Below are 21927 nucleotides of genomic sequence, written 5' to 3'. Positions count from 1 at the left end.
TCATCTAACGAGGACCCAAAGCTATTCATGGAGACTAGCCCGGAGCACATGCTATGTTCACTAGAAGAGGGAGCAGCACCAATTCCACGGGAGTCACACTCAGAGCTATGCTCAGTAACCATGGCAACACTACTGAGCTCTGTACAGGGAAAGGCAGAGCTGGGCTCAGTGACAGGAGTAGCAGTGGGACAGTCAACCTCATATCCAATACATGAAGTGGTCAAAATACCAGAGGACTTGCTCGTATGTGTAACCAGACAACCATCCAACCAATCATCCCTATCAACATGGTCAAAGCTAAGACTGTCACCTAGATGCACTTTAGTCTGGGTACTAATGCCACATTCATTTTCCCTCTCATTCTCGGGAAAGCACTCACGCCTAGCAGACTGACATACTTCTGACTGACCACCATTGTCACTTTCTTTCTCCATCTTACTCTCGAGAAACCACTTACAATCATCACAGGGCTGATCCCCAACACATTCATCATGTTGTGTCTCATACTCTTTGCACTTCTGTGCAGACACTGTAGGCTTACTAATCTGATTGCCGTTACGGTCAGACTCCATCGACTCAGGCTCATGTGTATGCTCACATTCACATGCACTAGCGATGCTAGTTGGAGTCTCATTCATCTGCACAAGGATATCACACTGCCCGTAAACTGTATGTCCAAATGTAGGCTCACACACACACTCACACTTTGTCTCCGTCTTCACTACGTGGACATCATCACTCATCACTGTGTGCACAGGTGGATCAACACAACCTAAGTCTAACGGCAAATCAGTGTATGTGAACACGAGCTCGTCACCAAACATGATCTTATGTTTTGAGGGTCTAATGGACAAATCGTTGTGTTCCATGAATGGAGCACCTGCTGCGACTGCAGCATTCATATACCCATCCTCAACCACAAAGCCGTCAAACCACATCTCATAACCACTAGCACTGTGGACCAGTCGGAAAGAAGTGAGACCTACAATGCATGATGGGAGGGTAAACGATTCATCACAATCAATGTAGTCATCATAGCCAAAATCGTCAACGACGATATCCAAACCACACGCTTCAGCAGTCGATTCACTCACCAAATTAATGGGAGAACCAGAATGCAATTCAACCTGTAAAATCTCTTCATAACCTCCCCGAAGGGTAGCAGGGAAATGAGGGACCTTATCGTCAGGCTTGCGTGTCGCTTCGAAGTGTAGAATAGATGAACACAGCATATTCGGTGCAGCAGTTGTAACTGTTTACTGAGCTGAGCACGAGTTTTACACGTAAAATGCAGGTAGAAAAAAAAAAAAAAAAAAAATCCGCCCGACCGACCCTATTTGAAAATCTCATGTTACGCCAATGCAACATTTTTTTTTTTTTTGGCCTAAACCTGTTGATGACACATACACAGACTGTACATGCACACATGTATACTTGTGGATAAAAGTCCATCTTGATATTAGGGCTGTTTGTTCCGATGACCCTTGTGAAAAGGTTGTTACCCTGCCCCAAAGGAGTCCACAAAGTCAACATACACCTGCTCCTTCATTTTACCTGGGGGCAGTGGGGCCAACATCACGGACAGATTGAGACTGACGTCAAATTTCTACAGCACCTCTGCACCACCCCATGTGGCTAATTGGCGAGTATTTAATAAATGCAAGGGCCATCCTCACCTTCTTCCTTCAAATAAAAAGGTGGAATGCACATCCTCCATTGGTTGCTCAATGTGCATGCATGACCAAATTTACACAGAGCAACAAACAGGGAGAATACTTTACAGCAAAGGATTAGGCACAAAACATGGGTTATGATAACATTTCCTGGTGAGCAACAAAATGGTTTGTGATTAGTGTAGTGGAAAATGATATATTCGCAAGCCTGGTTGTCATTCATCACACTGACTTGGTGAGGTCAACAACCAATGTTGTGTTGTGGATTTGTGTGTGTGTGTGTGTGTGTGTGTGTGTGTGTGTGTGTGTGTGTGGTTCATTCAAAATTTGAACATAGATATTATCATAAAAACAGAAAATACCACAAAAAATTAATGGTCGGTATTTCAAATGTTAAAAAAAAAAAATCATACTATAAAGCAATGTGCATTTTAGAACAATATACCTGAGGGATGATATTGAGGTTTTTTGAAAACATTGGAAATCACAATTTTCAGGTAATTTTGATACTTTAAAAATAGCAAAATGTGTACAGACTTGAGAAAAAAAAATCTGAAATCAGATTTAAATCTACAGAATATCATGCCTGAATACTGTATACGCTGTTATTTTCGCGTACAGATATTTTTGCGAATGACGAGGTCATAGACATTTTCGCGAATCGACGCCAACGTTTACGTTAATGCTCTATTAACAAAGCGCATGGAGACATATTCGCGTGTTGTTAAATTTGCAATCCAACTGTGATTCGCGAAATTCGCGAAAATTAAACCCTCGCGAAAATAACAGCATATACAGTATACCTAAAATTCAAAGGTAAAAACTTTCATACAGCCTATGCTATCTTTTACTATAATGCTATTGCTGGAGAAAACGTTTATCAAATATCCTTTCTTTATTCATAGATCTCTTCTCATTTGCGCTGCAATACCACTGATCAAGCTTTGCATCACTGGAAATACACGTGTATGAAACAGAAACAGTCACTACACAAACCTGGCTGAAATGTCATATCCAGAAATAATGTGTGCCTGTTTGAATCTATTTGCAGAATGTCATTGCACAATACCAGGTTCCATTTTTGTCTTTTATACCGTGATGATGTCAGAGTGGTTGACAATCCACTTTTCCTGCTTGCATGACAATGCTAGATACATGTGGTATGCGGTAGGCCTATCGTTCGATATCAAACGCATTTTGCCTGCCGCACATTCGGCAGCCACTCTTGCATGGCTGATGCCAGCAGTGTGCATGAAAAACACAGACAAAGTACAGGTGTATATCGTATTAACCCACCTTGCATTTTTTTTTTTTCACTATTCATCTGGGAAGAACACAATCTCACAAGATTGTGTTGACAGTAGAAGGAATGCCGAAGATGACGGACAGCTGTTACCATTAGCTGGGTAATATTAATATATGGCTGATGAGGATACAATGTAGGCCTACACTGTTTCCAAGATTCACTTGGGAAAGTATGATAAATTGTGCACGAAAAGTCAGTTCTGTAATATATGCAGTATTTTGCATATTTATGCTTCACAAAGATTATCATTAGTACTACAGATCACAGCACTGATGATGAAGCTTTGTGATCTCTGTGTCTTCTTCATTCTTCTTTTCTGCTTTATCTTCTCTTTCTTCCTCCTCCTTTCTTCTTCCTTTCCATCTTGTACTTGATGCTCCAAATAATTTGTGGAATGAAGATGGAATATTGGCACTTCCATCATCTTGAAGCTGTGCTGAAATGTCATACAATCAGGGACAAGATTTACCAGTCCTCTACTTGCATATTTTAAGAGAGTCGATAATCTGTCTATCAAAGAAGACAACTAATAGAACATCTTGCATTTTGCCATAATGGCACAATTCTGTCCATAGCAACAAAGGAATCCTTTGGTAAACATACTGTAAGTGAACAAGTGAGCCTGGATATGTGTCTTTCAGTATCAGGTGTCCTACAACCTTGTATGCAAGTCACTGTCTAAATATAGCCCACATACAACACACCTGCTAATAACACCAGTCGAGGGGGGGGGGGGGGAGATGGTAGCTTAAAACTTGGTAACCATGTATGCCACTGATCAGGGTCATGTACAGTCCCAACAACTCAACTACCCTTCCTCCCCCCCCCCCCCCCCCCCCCCCAATTCTGCTGTCTATACCAGGTTAATTTCATTTCATGGCAATGAAGAGATCAGCATAACAGATGAATTCATGAATAAATATTTTCATTTGAGGATCCAGTAACAAGTTATTCAATTCACTTAGAACTGCAAACTCAAATCATCTGTAGTACTACTTGGAATCAAGTTTGCAAACATGTTAACCCTTTACTGGGCTTTGTTTGCCTAATGTCATACACGATGGAGTGCTTTCTTTGTCCACGGGCATAGATGTCTGTAGCCTTTGTACTTTTGTCGTTGTTGTTGCTTTATATTCTGGTGCCGTGCGTATTTTCTGCGTCAAATTTGTGCGCAAATTTGTCAAAGAATATAAAGCAACAACAACGACAAAAGTACACATCCCTGAACGAGTGGATAAAGGCGGCTCGCTCCACTCGCCGGCCAACAGGTTTGTGGGGTAAACGCGCTATACGGGGGCACGCAGAGCGAGTCGCCTTGTTTAAAGGCTAAGATGTCTGGAAATTACTTCTCAATTAATCTACCGTAGAAGCATCTTTACCTACAAAACCCCTCCCCCCCCCCCCCAAAAAAAAAAGGAAAAAAAACCTAAATTGTTTTGCTCTGGCCTTCCTGTTTGACTGAGGAACACTGCTACACCTGAATGGGCCTGCTATAATTTCACAACTGCTGGTAGATCAAATCTGGATGGCTTATTGAATGAGATTACTGAGTACCTGGGCACATAAAGGGCTAGGGGGCGATTGCTACATTATTGGGCAGGCCTAGGGCAAGCTTTTTGAAGGGCAAGAATAGCCCTTTGCTACAAAGGTACCACATCAATAAAATTTGAAAATTGACAAAGCCTATAGACATAAACGCATTTACTTGAACTATTCTTGCATAAGAGTATAAAAACCATGTATGGGCCTGTTCACACTTCCTTGAAATTCTTCACACATTGACACTTTGAAAGCCTGACACTCTTCAATGTACTGTAAAACGAGGAATGTTCGCATACATTTTAATTTCGCAAATTTTGCAAGAGCCGAGTTTCGCAATTTTATTAAAAATGCACGCTAAAGATCTTGCCTACACTATATGCATTGAATGTTAGAGGCAACTCATGAAAATTTCATGCTGCGAACAAGCCCGTCGGCTCCCATTCGCGAAAATCTCAAGCCGCGAAAATATCGTGTTTTACAGTACTACAGGTGGACTCCAAAGTCATTCATTCATTTGAGTGTAACATTTGCACTCAGTGTGTGGAAGCTGTCATAGGATCTTACCTTTCAGCCACAGTCCATAATTAAGTCTCTCACTGCCATCAGCAACAAGTTTGCAGACAGTAGCCATAGCTTTTGAACTAGTGCGGCTAAAAGCATTCATGTAATGTATTATGGTAGTCAAATCAAACTGTAACTTTTAGAAGCAACAGTAACCTTAGAATGTAGGCCCTACAATGTACATACACATTACTACAATTGCAATAGATGCAATATTTATAACAGAAATCAATACACCCAGAAATGGGATCATACTCATTATCTTTTAGTGATCGGGAATTCTGTAATCTCATTGGTCAATCAACCACTGAATATATCCCGTATTCCATGATAAGGTCATATTGCGTGCATGTGCGCATGCGCTAAATCCACCACTGAATATATTCTGTATTCCGTGATATGACGTCATAATATTACACAGCTAGCTGCGCGTGTACCAATGACACTTATAGGAAAGTGCGCGCTAATCCTGTACAAAACAAATGGACAGCGCGCAGTCCTCAAGCGTATTACGCACATAACCTGAGACCACTAGACGCTTGATAAACAACAACAACAGCAACTTCAAAGACAGCGCGTCTCAGGTGATGTGCGTCTTTGTCTGAGCTAGCTACACGCGCTGTCTTTGCTTTTATATCTGGCTACGGCACTTATGGCGTGTACGTATTTGTATACGTGCATACAGTAATCAGCTCGAGAGACGTACTTTGTAGCTTGTAGGCCTCAGTCAACATGGTCATGGCTGACAGCCGGCGATTTCAACATCATTCACGAGGGGAAACCAGCGAGAAGAAGGTTAGCACTTACACTAAAAGATAAAATCGTTACCCCCTGCTTGTTCTTACGAAATACGGGAAATATCTACGGTCTGGTGCCATATTCCATGCGGCCTCCGGCCTCATGGAATATGGCACCAGACCGTAGATATTTGCCCGTATTTCGTGAACAAGCAGGGGGTAACTAATAATATATCTTCCTTGTTGCCATAAGGGTGCAGAGGCTCATTTGAAATTTTTGTATTTTGATGCATCAAAGATATTGGCTGCACAGGTAAGCAACTAATGTGAAAGTCCTGTATACTACATATTTGAATCTGAATGGTAAGGGGAAATTTTATACTGTAAGCCTAATTTTCAGATACAGCAAACTACCCATAGCAATGATATGTAAATTCCAAAGAATCCAGTGAAGTGATGTCTCTACCCCCTCCCAAAAGACAGAGGCAAAAACATAACACAAGAAAACAAAACAAATAAATTGTTAACATTATTGTTCATGTACACTGTACATAAATGTACATTATACACCTGTAAAGATATCAATTACAGGCAGAATGAACCTCCAATCTATGCCATTGTACACAGATATAATATGCCAAATATTTGTCAACGATCAAACATCTAGATCACTAAATGGAGAACATTATGTCTACTAGAAGAACAGTGAGCAAATTCAGAGCATACATGTAGACCTACATTGTACATAGACTTGGTTTTGCTTTGTTTCTGTAATTCATGATAATACAAAAATTGTAGGTTGAGAGTAACAGGGGGGGGGGGGGGGGGGGAATCACTCTCAATCGCTCGGTTGTTTTGGAAAGACTCCAGTACGAACGGTGCGGATGTTATACATGTGTTCTGATTCAAGCCTAAGAATATCTCGGGATCATCCTTGACTTGTCAAAATTATATCTGAGATAACAGCATTCAACAAGCACACCTGTTAGAGACGATGCATGATGTATGCAACCTGCCTGTTGAGATGCTACTCGGCAGTGGGAAGTCAGCCAGAAGAGTTTGATGTGTTTGGGAAGTTTACATCTGAACGGTGAAATTTCACTCAACATTCAAGTTTAATTTTCGATACATGGAGACAGACAGATGAAGCAAAATGGCAGAAGTTTCACTGAATTTTTTTATAAATGTGGAAAAACGATTGAAATTATTGTATTTCACATGTTTTCTACTATATTAGTGATCACTTTGCATCAAATTCATGTAAAGAACATAAATTTAACCTTGCCACAATGCCAAACTATCAACCAAGAACATGATTCTCAGATTTGTTGCTGTTATTAAGGCAATACATACATGTATGTGAGGTAACAAGATCAGCATCCCAATCAGTTTATAAAATGTGTGCAGAGTTTTGCAACCAACAGAACTACTTCTTGAAATCAAATTTGAATGCAGAAGACCCCTTTAAAAGCCACTTGTACAATGTAGGTAGTCTACAATATGTGTGAGCAAATGTAAACCATCCTTTATTGGCCTCTCTAGTCTATAATGAGATCAGTACAGGTCCTGATTATACTGATCATACTGTATACTTGACCTTTCAATGTAACACGATTTTTTTCTCTCTCTCTCTGCACTGTTTTTCCAGACAGGAACATCTCTGGAAATGTGCATCTTATATGGTGATACAACAAATGATGCTATACGATATCATAGGGCAAGTCCAAGATAACGCGCACGTTACGTATGGGACATTCAGAGACTTTTATGACCTGAAAAATAGTGTTAATGGCCTTTGATCATATTGAACTTCGTCATGGTGATTGATATCTAGGAGAAGTATAATCATGTAAAAAATTGAGAAAAATGACCTTGACAATTATATTCTAGAAGAGAAAATATGTGCCGTTACGTATGGGACCAGAAAAATTTTGTTTTTTTGAACATTTTTTTCAACCTCAAAACTCTCTGAAAGTATATCATTCTACAACTTGTAACTCACTGTGATGAAAGTCACAACACTCAAGATTATCACAGGTAAGTTTCATGTAATTAGGCAAAAAGCTCTAATTACAGGTTCTAATTAAAGACAGACATGACGCGTTACGTATGGGACAGTTACGTATGGGACAGTTTGTCCCCCATTCATTTAGTGTGTAAAGAACCATGTTTATGGGTATTTTGCATAATTATTGAAGTAAAATCAGTTGAAACTACTCAAATACTGATCCAGATTGTCAAGGAAACAATATTCCCCAAATATTCACCATCATAATCATATTCAATCATATTTTTATATATTTATGACCAACTTGGGTATGCATGCCCTTTGTCCCCCATTCGTTTAGTGTGTGGAGAACCATGTTTATGGGTATTTTGCAAAATAATTTTGCAAAATACCCATAAACAAATTTTTGCATAATTATTGAGGTGGAATCAGTTGAAATTACTCAAATACTGATCTAGATTGACAAGGAAACAATATTCCCCAGATATTTACCATCATAATCACATTTAATCATATTCTATATTTTTTATGACCAACCTTAGTATGTACTGTATGCCCTATTTTCATCAGGATAGTTACTACTGAAAAATTGAATAGTTAAGTGTTTACTTCCATTGATGAAGGGTAGTTTGCCATTCAGTTTCAATAAAAAACAACTTGACACAAGAAATATCAAGTTTAATAAATAAGCAATACCTGCTGCGTGGAACCCCAGTGATCGAGTAGATATGTGATGTCTGTCTAGCAGTCAGGTCATTGATTCGAGTCACACCTCAGTATGTATACCCATGAATTTTGTCGTGGCTACTATTGAAAACTGAATAAGGACAATTTGTGTATCACTTGCAATAAATAAAAAATCATTTTACTTTATTTTTATATATATCACAACCATTTCAAATTGGAACTCCATCACATAAACTTTGAATTCCTCTAGTCTTAAGATTGTATGCTCTTAAGTAATTCATATAATTGGTTTCCAATCATCTCATTAAATGTTGAAAACTGAATCCTCATTTCTACAAAAAACTATACCATCCCTTATATGCTGATTTTTCATTGTGTATTTTGCCATTTTCCCCTCCCCCTTTCTGAAAATTGTTCAGTCAAGTTCATGTATTGTTTCAAGTGTCTATAACTCAAAAAGTAGCTGCAATGTTGGGATGCTTTCTTCAGGATGATTGACCATTTGTGTACTGAGAGACCTTCCCAGCTAGCTACATGCATTCACATGCAATATGTATGAGAATGTCCCATACGTAACACATTTGTCCCATACGTAACATTATTTCAATGCCTAATAAAAAATGTTTCTTTTACTTTTTTTTCTTTTTTCTCTGGTATATAATTTCTCTAAACAATAAATTAGAACTTTCCAAAAGGGCATTAAAATAACCTTAGCAATTTCAGAAAAAACCTAAAAAAATGACCTCATTTTGTTACGTATGGGACATCTCGTGATAGGACACGAGCTAATTTGCATAATCATTTGCATAATCCCTAAATTTTCATACCAAGTTAAACTATGTGATGAACTTCTTATGTCCACATACTAATCAAATATCATTTGCTTTCCTTTGAATTAATATGAATTTTTATAAATGTCCCATACGTAACGCTGTGTTTCACATTTATGCAAAATGAAGCCCTTGAAATTTGCATAAATTTACATAATATCATTTTTTCCTCCATGGAAATCAAAACTTCAACTCATAAGCTTCAAAATGATACCAAACATGTCAATATTGAGCAAAGATGAAATTTTGCCTTCTGAGGGGACCTTATCTTGGACTTGCCCCATAATACTCCTTCCATACACTATAAATTGTACTTGTTGATTATAATCCAGAATGTGTCACATATTTGCTTCCACAAGGTGACTGGTTTGTAAACCAAACAGCCATGAAGGAGAGTTCATGAAAAACTTTAAGTAGGGCTGAGCCATGATGAATGACAGGCAAATTCCATGAGGCCATTTAAAGTGCCTTCATTGAAAGTGCCTCCACTGCTTTCACTAAGTTATGCAACCCTACCAACAGAAGCCTAGCTGTTTACCTCTCTTTACACACTATGTACATCAGTGTGTTAAATCTTAATCCCAGAGCTACAATTGTAATCCTAACACACATCCCCCACCATGTTCTGACCTCACATGATTGTGAGGTACAATGTAGGAGGGATTATAGCTCATTGGACACAGGGTATGAATAAGCATCTCATCAAGGGAGTATGGGGGAGGGGGGCTTGATTCTTGTGGAAAGTCACCTGTTGGGACACAAAACATGACTGCTTTCATCCAGGGTGTACACTGAGCAGGCTAACAATGCTCACTGACCTGGATGGTATACTGGTAGGTAATGGACAAAAGGGGCATGGCTCATATGGGGATATACTCATCATTGTAATTGTGTACAGTGCACTTCCGTAAAAAGAACATGTTTATAAAATAACAAAATTCCTATAGAATTGAAGTAACAGTTCTGGTCCCAAAATTATCATCTATATGTACATCTTTTTCCATCTACATGTAGCTTATTTTATTTGATTGGCTATAACAAAATTTTGATGGAATGAAAGAAAACTGCCGCTCCTTAAGGGCTCTGAAATTTGTTACTATCGTCATCACTATCATTACTGAGGCTATCATCATTAAATACACATTAAACAAATATATTCATCATTTTGATTATATTAGCCCGAGCATATTTGTACATGTATGAGTTGATTTCACAATGAACAAATATGAAACCTACATGTATGTTACATTGCTTTTCACTTATCTGTAAATTTTAAACCACAATGTGTTAACTAATGAATTTTACAGTCTAAGATGTAGTACAAGTGTACAATGTATGTTGTACATACATGTACATCTACATTCCAAGGGAACAAGGGGTTGTTATATTTTTTTTTCCAGGAAACCATTCATGAAGCGAATGCCAGGGAAACATTAAGGAAATTGAAGCAAGTTTCAGCTACACCCAATACTAATTAAAAGATATTTATCTACTCCTCCTGTATAACAAAAGATGGATTCATACACGGACAACACAATGGTATTAAAAGTCTGCAATACATATAGTTGTACCTTCATCACAGTAATGAAGAATTTGATGTTAGTCACACTAAATATACAAGATTTGTTCATGCAATGAGTAGCATCAAGGACTTTTGAAGTCATTTCCACAGGAAACAAATTCCTGCCAAAAGTTTGTAGGATGAACACTCTCTGAAACAATGCATCTCAGGTTTGACAATCATTCACCTACTCAAAGAAGCAAAAAACAAACAAACAAACAACATCATTCATAGCAATTTGATAAAAGACAAACTTCTTTACAAGCGGTTTTCATTAAAATGAATTTGCTCTGTGTCTTGTCTGTCGTTCCTGAGAAATATCCAAAATAACAAGGACCTGTTTTGTTAAAGGACAACGTTGTTATTTTTCCACCCATCACTAAACATGATCTACACTATACTGTTTGCAGCAAGGTCTAGAAGTGGAAGGGTAATTTCAGCGCCTGCTGGCACTGCACCAAAAGTTGATGTTTGCTTAAATTCAGCACAGCTGTTACAGAGGTTGCCATGGCTACCATCCATACTCCCCTATTGTTTTGTTTGTTTCTTTCATGTGTGTGTGTGTGTGTGTGTGTGTGAGAGGTTTTCCTTTTTTTTCTAGCCAGTTTTACAGATTCAGGAGACATGTTTGCACAGAGAGCTCTGCATGATTAATCTCTTCCCTACAGAATGAATATTACTAAATTCTAAAGAATGGTTGAATGCAAGTGTTTTTTATTGTCTACATCCCCTTCCCCTCACCCTCCCCCACAAATCGGAATTTGAGCATCAACAACTGTAAAAGAAATTTTCAAATGGAGCCATGGGACAATGTGTCTCTAATGTTGTATCATGTGCATACAAAGTGCAGTACACTTGATGTACAATTGTACATTGTAGGTATACTTTGAATTGTACTTGGAATTGTGCATATTGAGTTGCTTTTTAACAGACTCCAAATTTATCTCAATCTCAAGGAGGAGCAGGGAAGTGAAAGCATCATCAGAAATAGAAAGAAAATTAGCCAGACATCTTACCGTTATTGACAAGGTAATGGCACTATGGTAATATTGCATACCAGTAGTTGGAGAATATGCAGCTCTCAAAGCATTGAAAGTGCAACAGAAAGGCCAACGGTGGTATTGATTTAAACATAATGTACACAAGTTCTTGCCCTCTTTATGTGCAGTATACACACATAGACATATATCTTTTTCAATTTCCCAATTTTGATGATACTGGACAACCAGTGTTCAAGGTACAATTTTTTGTACATACACCGTACAATGTACAGTCTACAGTGTGTATGCCTTACAGAAAATCACGTAGAAATTTTTTCAAACTCAGATTTGATTGAAAACAGTAAAAACAATGTATTAAGCAATACACACTTACAAGCACACTCATAATCAAAAGTAGCTTTTTTGAAGTGGCCATTTATACTGCCAGAATGACAGCAGTTTGTGTGCATATCTGCTATGATGTTACAGATGATATGCTACAGTGTTAAAGCAGTTGATACATGTACAGTGTTTGCACCATAAAGATATAACATCTAGAGGTTGACATTTTGCTCAAATGTTGCCATGGTGTTAATAAACAGAAGGGATAGCCTTAAAGCTTGTTGGAGACTTCCACAATGTTTGCAAAACACAGTCTCAGGTAATAATACACAGCTATTCAAATCAGCTTTATTGGTTGATACAGTTTTAAACGCTAATTTTAATTTTGAGTTATCATGTAGTGCCCTCCTGTCTCATTGTACAATGTACAAGGAAAAGTAGAAATTACGCGGTGCGTAAAATATGTCCCCGCCGGAAGTAGCATTTAGTATCAAAATGTACTATATAGGTCAAAAGATCAAGGTCAAAGGTCAAAGAAGTCAAAGGTCAACATTCTGTGTAGAAGTTTTGAAGCCCTCACCTAGTGCCATCACATAAAGCAAACGGAATCGAAATCCGGTTAGAAATGGCGAAGGAGTAGCATTTTGTAGCCAATGTACAATATAGGTAAAAAATCAAGGTCAAAGGTCAAAGAAGTCAAAGGTCAAAATTCTGTGTAGAAGTTTTGAAGCCCTCACCTAGTGCCATCACATAAAGCAAACGGAATCGAAATCGGGTTAGAAATGGCGAAGGAGTAGCATTTTGTAGCAAAATGTACAATACAGGTCAAAAATCAAGGTCAAAGGTCAAAGAAGTCAAAGGTCAAAATTCTGTGTAGAAGTTTTGAAGCCCTAACCTAGTGCCATCACATAAAGCAAACGGAATCGAAATCGGGTTAGAAATGGCGGAGGAGTAGCATTTTGTAGCAAAATGTACAATATAGGTCAAAGGTCAAGGTCAAAGGTCACGACTGAAATTCTGTGTAGAAGTTTCAAAGCTCCCATGTAGTGCTATCATATAAAGCAAACAGAATCAAAATTGGCTCATAAATGACAGAGAAGTAGCAAATTGAAGATTTTGATCACACACGGACGCACACACGGACGCACGGACGGACGCACGGACGGACGGACGGACGCACGCACGGACGGACACACGGACACACACACGTACGGAGCCCGTTTCATAGTCCCCTGCTCGAACTCGTTCGGCGGGGACAACAAGACAATGAATTAAACCAAAATCACATAACAAGGTGCATGCAAGATTTTGGTCATTTAGATTATGATGAAAATGGCTGCATACAGTACATGGCTTTAACTGCCCCAAAAATATGCCATATAGTGATGGCTTTAATAGGTGATCCAATGTTTGGCAAACAAAGTGACTCTGGCTGCTTTGCAATGTGTAATGAGTGAGGGGCGTTGGAATGGAGGATAAATCTTATTACTGTTGACACAATATCGCTCTCTTTGCCGTCTTTCTATGAAACTGACGCCTGGGCCTCTCCCCAGTTTGCACGCAAGGAAGGTTTGGCTGTCCTGTACATATATATCATAGCCCATCAAATCAAATTTAAATCAACAAATGGCTCTCTCAAAGAGTATGTTGTGCATGGCACACACTCCCTGTGGGATGGTTACAGTACTAACAGACCAATCTTTTAAATTATGTGTTGTTGTTCTTTGGGGGGTTTTATGTCAAGGCAGATGATAAATTTTTAAAAATAACTAAAAATGTTTTAATAAATGAATGAAAATTTTGAAATCTCAAATTATCGAAACTATTGCTATTTTGATCAGCATGGATCCAAGACTGATTAATTGGTATATATCCAAATGCTTCATAAGTAATTTTGTCTATTCCTGAGCACTAAACATTTAAAGAAATGTATTACAATTTTTATTACCCCATTTCACACACAAATCTAGCACACACACACACAAAAAAAAAACACCTTCAAAAGATAATAATACAAATCAAATGCAGTAAAAGAGCTGCTATAGATGTGCTGTAAGGAGTCATCATAAGCAATTCTTCTTCAATGGTGAATGATTGTGTATAAAGTATGTATACCGGTACACTGGTATTTTCTGCAATAACACTTTTTGTGCTAAAACACTTTGCTATTTCATAACTGAAAGAGCAACCTTAAAAATTTAAGCACCACAAATCTTACACTAAAATGTTATGAAGGTGATGATCAAAGAGACAAACTCTCCATCCACAATCGTAAAAAAAAAGAAAAAAGATGATACTAAAAAGCATATGATTTTAGTAAAAAAAAAAAAAGGATTGAATCTAAAGAACAAAAATATTGTTCTCATTAGCTGGCATGTGAATACAGTAAATACAAACTGTTTGGGGTCTAAATTTCAAGACAGAATTTTGGTATTCATTCACATTTAATACGCAAAATGAATTGTAGAAGGTCCTTTATTCACTTTTGTTGCCATTTAAAGTAAAACAGGCCTCGAATTAACCGACGGCCACCGACGGCCATGGCCGTCGGTGCCCCTCTCGTTGGCCGCAATGCCTTTTGTTTTTTGATCAAAGTTACGGCAAAAAAAAAATGTGCCCTTTTTCTTGGGGCCGTGGTGCCCTTTTAACGTTAGAATGAAAGTTATTATTTATGACGTATGATATGCCCTTTCTCAGTCTCTTTAATAAGCTTGAACAACTTTCCTGATCTCAAATATCATACCTTCTTCAGTTCACTCGCGTACCGATCTGATTCAAACTCAAGTATCTTTCCGAGATACGAGACGACGTGTGTACGTACATGTACGCCCGACCGGCTTTTACCGTCCCGACTGCCTCCGCAGCGCAGCAGCCGCGAGTATGTACTAGCTAGGCAGCGCATATTCAGATAGAGTAGTAAAGAGTGAACTCCCAAGTTCACCAAGAAAAAAGAAAAATCCCACGATGTGTGCCAGACTGGGGAATGGGGAGGGGTGGAGAGAGAGACCAATCAACAGAAGAAACCGCACATACTGGCGCATTCTTGGAGGTCATGAACTGTCTGTCACAGACTACTAGTAATCATAGCAATCTACACGCGCGCGCAAATTCCTTTGCCTTGTGGTTTTGCCAGCCAGCTGTCGAAATGTGCTTTGAAGTTTCATGGCAGCCTGGCCTGGCTGGCCTGAAAGGGTGTCGAGTTCCAATCAATACCTACTGTTGTTTTATTCCTGTTTTAAAAAATGTCGTTTCACCTGATAGAAACGCGGAGATCGGGAATGTGTTACAGCTGTAGGGATGAGGTTTTTGTTGTGTGTTGCACTTTGTGTGTGTGTGTGTGTGTGTGTGTGCGTGTGTGTTTGTTTGTTTTTCTCGGTTTGTTTTTCTTCTTTCTTTTTTCATAAACACCAAACATGCCCTTTCCAATGTGGTCTTGGGGCCCCTCTGACTGACTTAAGTGCCCTGGCCTCTTGGAAAAAGTGCCCTTTTCTAAATGGCCTTGCCCCTCCAAAATCCTATTTCGAGGCCTGGTAAAAAGTGCAATAGTATCATCCTTTCACTTCCAAGTTACAGCAAATCTGAGACATCATTATAATTAAAATTCCCATTACATTCTAAATCTGAAATCCACTCATTTTATTTGTTTGTACTTTGTCATCACATCTGTGATGATGGTTTCTAAACTTGATTTTACCAAGAATTAAGCATACAGTAATATGAGGGGGGGAAAAAAAGTTTATTACATAATAACATCTGGAGAGAACAATGGTTTCCTTCAATTGTTTATTATCTTATGTAGCTGAATAGTAATGTTGTCATATATAAACAAAAACTACAAAACAAAAATAGAGTTGGATGACGGCTTACCTTTTCTGGAAACCCATTAGAAAGGTGATGACTTGCATCGGACATAACAGGGGATGTCACATGATCGCTGCGAGATGAGTCCCTTCTGCTCGTTCTTTGGGAATGGTCTTCATGGTCAGACATTCTGTCGTGAGCAAAGGTGCCAATGTCACCCTTCCCATGTGACTCCCATTTCCTCCGACCTATATTCCCACTCTTGGTCACGTTTTTGTGATTCCGAGACTCCAGCTCAGCATTGGCAATGTTATCCCCTGTGTGGGTGTCATTCCCAGAGTCGAACAAGAGCGTACCACCGTCAGCAGCCGATCTACCGGTACCGGTGCCCACCGCTGCGTCCTTTGGGAAACCTTCCCCAGCAGGCGGACCTACAGAGGGGTCGTCCTCCTGGGAAGATTTCCTACCGGGTGCTGGGCGGGTCACCGGTTTCACTGGAGCCTTGAGTCCATCTGGACTTTCCTGAGATGTGTGAATGGGACGGATCATGAAATCGGGTGTGGCTGTGTCGCTCCTGTCACTCTCCCGTTCATGAGAGGTGGAGCTCTTCCTTGGCTTGGCTCTCTGTTTTGATGCTCCGGTAGTATTCCGCGGTGAAGAGGATGCAGGATTTGTCCTTTTACTGGGGGAGATGTCTGTTTGCTTTTCAGCTGAAGTCCTTGGAGTTGTATTTTTCAAACTTACGCTCGTACTTTGATCGGAATTCTGGCGGTGGAGAGTGCTGCTGGGTTTCACGGTGGTGGCCGCCAGCGGCGAAGGCGGGAGCTTGGATGACGCACTGGCAGGCATGCTCCCTTTCCGCTTGGTGTACATACCCTTGTTGATGAGGTGCCTGCGTGGATCGTTCTCACTCATTCTCCTGGCAAAAGTGGGAGTGCTGGTGTGCAGCGGGGAGGGAGTTCCCTGAGGGGACTCTATCCTACCACTCTCTACAAACCCTCCCACCCGTGCACCCTGTCTTGACTGGGGGGACGACCCCGTGGCACCTTCTGCTCCTCCTCTGGCACCGGAGCCGGGGCCAGGGGGAGTCCGACTCTGCTTCAGGCGCTCCAGGCGCCTCTTGATCACCTCGCCAGTTTGCGATTTTCGTTTGGCAGCACCAACATCTGACTTTTTGGGGGCCCTGGCACCTGGATTTGCCTTTGGCACAGCACCGTTGGAATGACCAGAGGACTTTGGCTCATCGTTTGTCCTCGATGCTGGGGCAGAAAATGCTGATTTCCTCGTAGAAGAAGACATTGTGCACAATAGGAGCACCTAACACTAATCATTTACATTCTCACATTCAAGGCACTTGAGGATGAAGTCAGAAGACCTCTGAATACTTTCAGTGACGATTGAACACTCTCACACTAGATGTAAGAGCAAACTACATGTATATAATACTGAGTCTTTCATATGAAGACTTGATGACAAACCCATCATATCCTTGGTTAGACAGTTGAAAAGCAGCATAATTCATCCGAATTCCAATTCCAATGACAATACCGGACATCTCATTTACCCCTGGAAATCACAGGAATCAGTGACCTTTGAATTTCTGGATTTGTAAACATCCTTGTGAATCTGCTCCAACTGAAGATCAGGTGCTGTGCACTCTGCAGTCAGGAATGTTGACAATAACCTGCAGAGAAAAAAAAAATTATAAAAGCACACCAGTAAATGTACAGATATGATACACAAACTACACATCATATTGGCAAAGCTCGACACTAACTTTTTTTGTCTGGTGGCCTGTTCAGGCCACTAAAATCTTTAAATCTGACATTTTTTGTGGCCCAAAATAAAAGCAAAAGTAACAATCCATTTTGAATCTATTGTATTGTAAGTTGCCAAATCAGGCACCAAAAGATAAACTTGGTGGCCAACACCAATCTCTAGTGGCCCTGGGCCACTGGGCCACCACTAATATCAAGCCCCGATTGAGAGCTTCAGTGGAGGCACTGAGCATAAGAAGAATGCTTGGTGTCTGGTCGAGCTACAATGTACATGCATCCCTAGGCCTCACTGTATCTAACCACGTCGAGCCGGTGTTCGTTACCGTAGGGTAACGTAGCACGGAGATTGCACATTTTATAAATTGGGTTCAAGAATGTAGCCAATAGGAAGCGCTGAAATGAGTCACGTGTGCTTCCTTTATTCTAGTCCCATTGCACTGCGTGTTAAATCCTATTGCCGATCGTCTGTGCGCGCGGCGGCTCCTTTGAATTGCATGCATACGCGCTGTCAATCCTGTAAACAACTTCTAGTTCGGACTGCCGGCCAGCCGGCCTTTCTTCCCTTGTGCATAACATGTGTGGCGTACGTATACCAGCTATACGTACACTTTGTACAGTACAGTAGACCAAGCGTTGTGGGAGCGGACGCGTACATGGAGTCACTTTGAAGGGCAAATCCAACGATTTAGCAGGTTAATTCTCACACCGTTTTCAGAGTATGTTGTCCAGTAGGCCTATATGAGGAGTCTATATCAAGTCTTTACGGTAAAGGGTGCATATTCTATGTAAAATAAGTAAGTTTTCATGCGGGAACTTAAGTGTCCGGAAACCCAACCCCCCATCATACTTGTACTGTATGTGCGGGATTTCCGAGTGCGACGTGCGTAAATGTTTGGGACGAACATCTTCGGACGTCTTGACCCACAAAGGTACGTGAAAAACGCTGAAAAATGCTGTTAGTTTTCGAATTTTCGACCCATTTTATAAAACAAATGATGCACAGGATTATTTCGTGGCGTTAGTGGAGGCGTATAGTGCACTCGAGGGTATTTACAATTGTGAAACATGCACGAGGCGAAGCCGAGTGCATGTTGCACTACATTGTAAATACCCGAGAGTGAGCTACGCCTCCACTAACGCCACGAAATAATCCTGTGCATCATTTGTTTTATAAAATGGGTCGAAAATTCGAAAACTAACAGCATTTTTCAGCGTTTTTCACGTACCTTTGTGGGTCAAGACGTCCGAAGATGTTCGTCCCAAACATTTACGCACGTCGCACTCGGAAATCCCGCACATACAGTACAAGTATGATGGGGGGTTGGGTTTCCGGACACTTAAGTTCCCGCATGAAAACTTACTTATTTTACATAGAATATGCACCCTTTACCGTAAAGCCCCTAGCGCACTCTATCCTGTGCATCATTTGTACATTAATGCATGTTTAGCATAGTACTGTAGCTTCCACAATCGGTCGCACCGTAGCATACGTACTGGCCGGTGTTACAGCCGCGTTCTGGTTCGGTCAGCGTTGGATGCATTTTGTCATCAATTTGTACATAAGGTATGACGGGGTAATATTTTCGCGTGTCTTTAATTTCGCGATCAGCCCGAAGCTCGCGAAAATAAAACCCTCGCGAAAATAACGGCGTATACAGTAACATGCACATGCCCTTCTGATGATGTAATGCTTCAAGTGGGAAAAGGGACAACCTTTTGACCACACCTTGGAAGATATCTGCAGGATCCTGGAACTGCATTCTCACACTCCCAAGTCTGGTGGCGATACAGTTATTATGCAGATCACTCAAGAGAGGCCAGGACCAACTCTGTCGTCCTGAAAGTGAAACTTCATAACAAATTTCAGCACCTACGTAACTAATGCAGGATGTACTTAAAGGACAAGTCCACCTTTATATACATAAGGATTGAGAGAATGCAACAATATTAATAGAACACATCAGTGAAAGTTTGAGGAAAATTGACCGATCCGTTCAAAAGTTACGAATATTTTAAGTATCTGCGCAGTCACTGCTGGAAGAGAAGACTACTACAGTGTATGATGTCACATGCGTACAACTATATAAGGAAAATAAAAAGAGAATTTCACAAAACTTTACTTTTTGAATGAAGTGCACATTTCTTCGACTTGCTACTGGCGTATGTATCCCAAAAGGGTATTACTATTCCTCCTGCCCTCTGAAAGAGAGAAGTCTAGTGTTCTTTTGTTATGCGAGAAAAATGGAAATATCTTGAATTTTCTTTATTCTTTCTTTATATCGTTGTACACATGTGACATCATTATAGTAGTCTTTTCATCTAGCCGTGACTGAGCAGATACTTCAAAAATTCATAACTTTTTAACGGATTGTCTGATTTTGCTCAAACTCTCACTGATGTGTTCTACTATTATTGCTGCATTCACTCAACCCACATGTCTATGAAGGTGAACTTGTCCTTTAAACCCGTCGAGGACGAGTCCCGAGAATATTCTGGCAGGTGTCTATGGGAAATATGTGTTATAGCAAAATCAATCCATCCTCAACGCCCAAGGCAATGGGTTAACAGTCAATTCCACCTCTCTGTACTAGCTGTGATTCTTGCTCTATACAGGGCAACATTGTGAAATTGGCCCCATCGCAGTGCATGTGCATCCCTAAGTTAGCAAGCAAGGTTAGGCTAGGTTTAAGGTTAGGGTTGCATTTGTGGTTAAATTAGTCGAGGGACATTAGGAGGTCTTTCCGCAAATAATATGGAGAATGAAACGAAAGAACAAAATAAAAAATTGGAGAACGGAAGGACAAATGATGCCATGCTGTGGAAATCGAGTAAACACGAGTAAACACCACCATTTGGTGCTGGTGGGGCCGCATTCACGAGTACAGAATACTATTTTTCTCACGAACACAATGGTTTACTGTTAAAAACTGAAATGACAAGTAATTACTTTCCATATATATCTGCATTGCCAAAACCATGTGTATTGCAAACAGAGTTCACACACACACACGCACATAATACTCAGCTCAGAACCTCCGAAAGAATGTAGCCCCATGTATAGCAAATTTTGTTGTTTTTCAGAACGGAATACCAATCGTATTCGTACAGCTAAATTATCTGATCTATTGTAGCTAGCTACGGAGAGTAAAGTTGTTACAACTAGGACTTTACTTAGTCCTTGTTACGCATCCATAAAGAAAGGGAGCGCAGTGACACCAAGACAGGATAACCCATCCCTCCGGAGGAGTTTTAACATTTTGGGTGTTTTGTTTTTTTTTACTTTTACGGTTCTCCTCCGCAGCTTGGCCCTGGGAAGGACGGGTGCGAGAGACTGATCTTTCGGTCTAAAATTATAGTGGCGGGGACGTGCACCATCATCATCAAATCATGGATTCAACATAGGCAGCCCTCATATCTCATCAAGCCCTATGAGAATCGGAACGGGATTTCATGCAACAACCTATCAAGACTGCGTTGCTACCTAGCTCGCTCGAATATCGAGAGCTAATCTGCCACAAAAATACAAAGGTTTGCATAGAGACGAACGACGCTGCGCTGCCGATGCGAAGCCGCTTGTTGTGGCGGAGTTAATCAAGCAGTGAATGGAGCTGCTGCTGTGAGGAAGAGCTACGGGATTTCCACATCACAGTTTATCGAATTGTGACAAGTTTGAACTTAACTAGATGAGTTCCGACTTACAAGTTACGTTCACGTACACATGGTATATCTTACCTGAGAAAATCACGATTGAATAAGATGAAAATAAAGGGGAACAACAGGTGTTGCTTTCTCACAGAGTAGTCGCGGTACACCTGACCTACTGCTGCTGCTAGCTGTGCGGTGCGGACGCGGCGGCGATTCAGTACCTACCTGCGGTCCCCGGCCCCGCCAGCATGCACCGTACCGATCAGGGCGCCGGAGAAAAGCAATTACAATTTGTAAAGTACCTTGTATTCTGAAGACATGAAGCAATGGGCTGCCCTCATCGGCAAATGTGCGTGCAGCGTGAAATTACTGAGCAAAATGGTACGCTCGAATATGTGCATGTACTAGTACTGTAACATAAATACAACGATGGCTAATGCGACAATCACATAAACTTACTATCATGTACCGTAACC

At 40.4% G+C, this 21927-nt stretch overlaps 1 protein-coding gene across 1 annotated transcript in view; it reads right to left on the bottom strand.

Moving 5' to 3' along the window:
* Positions 1-21666, bottom strand: part of LOC139742516 (uncharacterized) — a gene marked incomplete at its 3' end in the record, with an annotated part of 198444 nt that extends 176778 nt beyond the window's left edge. Inside the window, exons 1-2 of the mRNA XM_071653051.1 lie at positions 21539-21666; positions 16095-17712 (exon numbers count right to left, since the gene is read on the bottom strand). Coding sequence (XP_071509152.1) covers positions 16095-17327 — 1233 coding nt within the window. The remainder of the gene's footprint in view (positions 1-16094; positions 17713-21538) is intronic.
* Between the last annotated feature and the right edge of the window lie 261 nt (positions 21667-21927).

Source organism: Diadema antillarum, unplaced genomic scaffold (assembly GCF_040938485.1).
Source record: "Diadema antillarum isolate AM-2024a unplaced genomic scaffold, OU_Dant_1.0 scf00000032, whole genome shotgun sequence".
NCBI lineage: Eukaryota > Metazoa > Echinodermata > Echinoidea > Diadematoida > Diadematidae > Diadema > Diadema antillarum.
The sequence above is the reverse complement of the archived record's forward strand: the minus strand, read 5'-3'. Positions and strand labels throughout refer to the sequence as shown.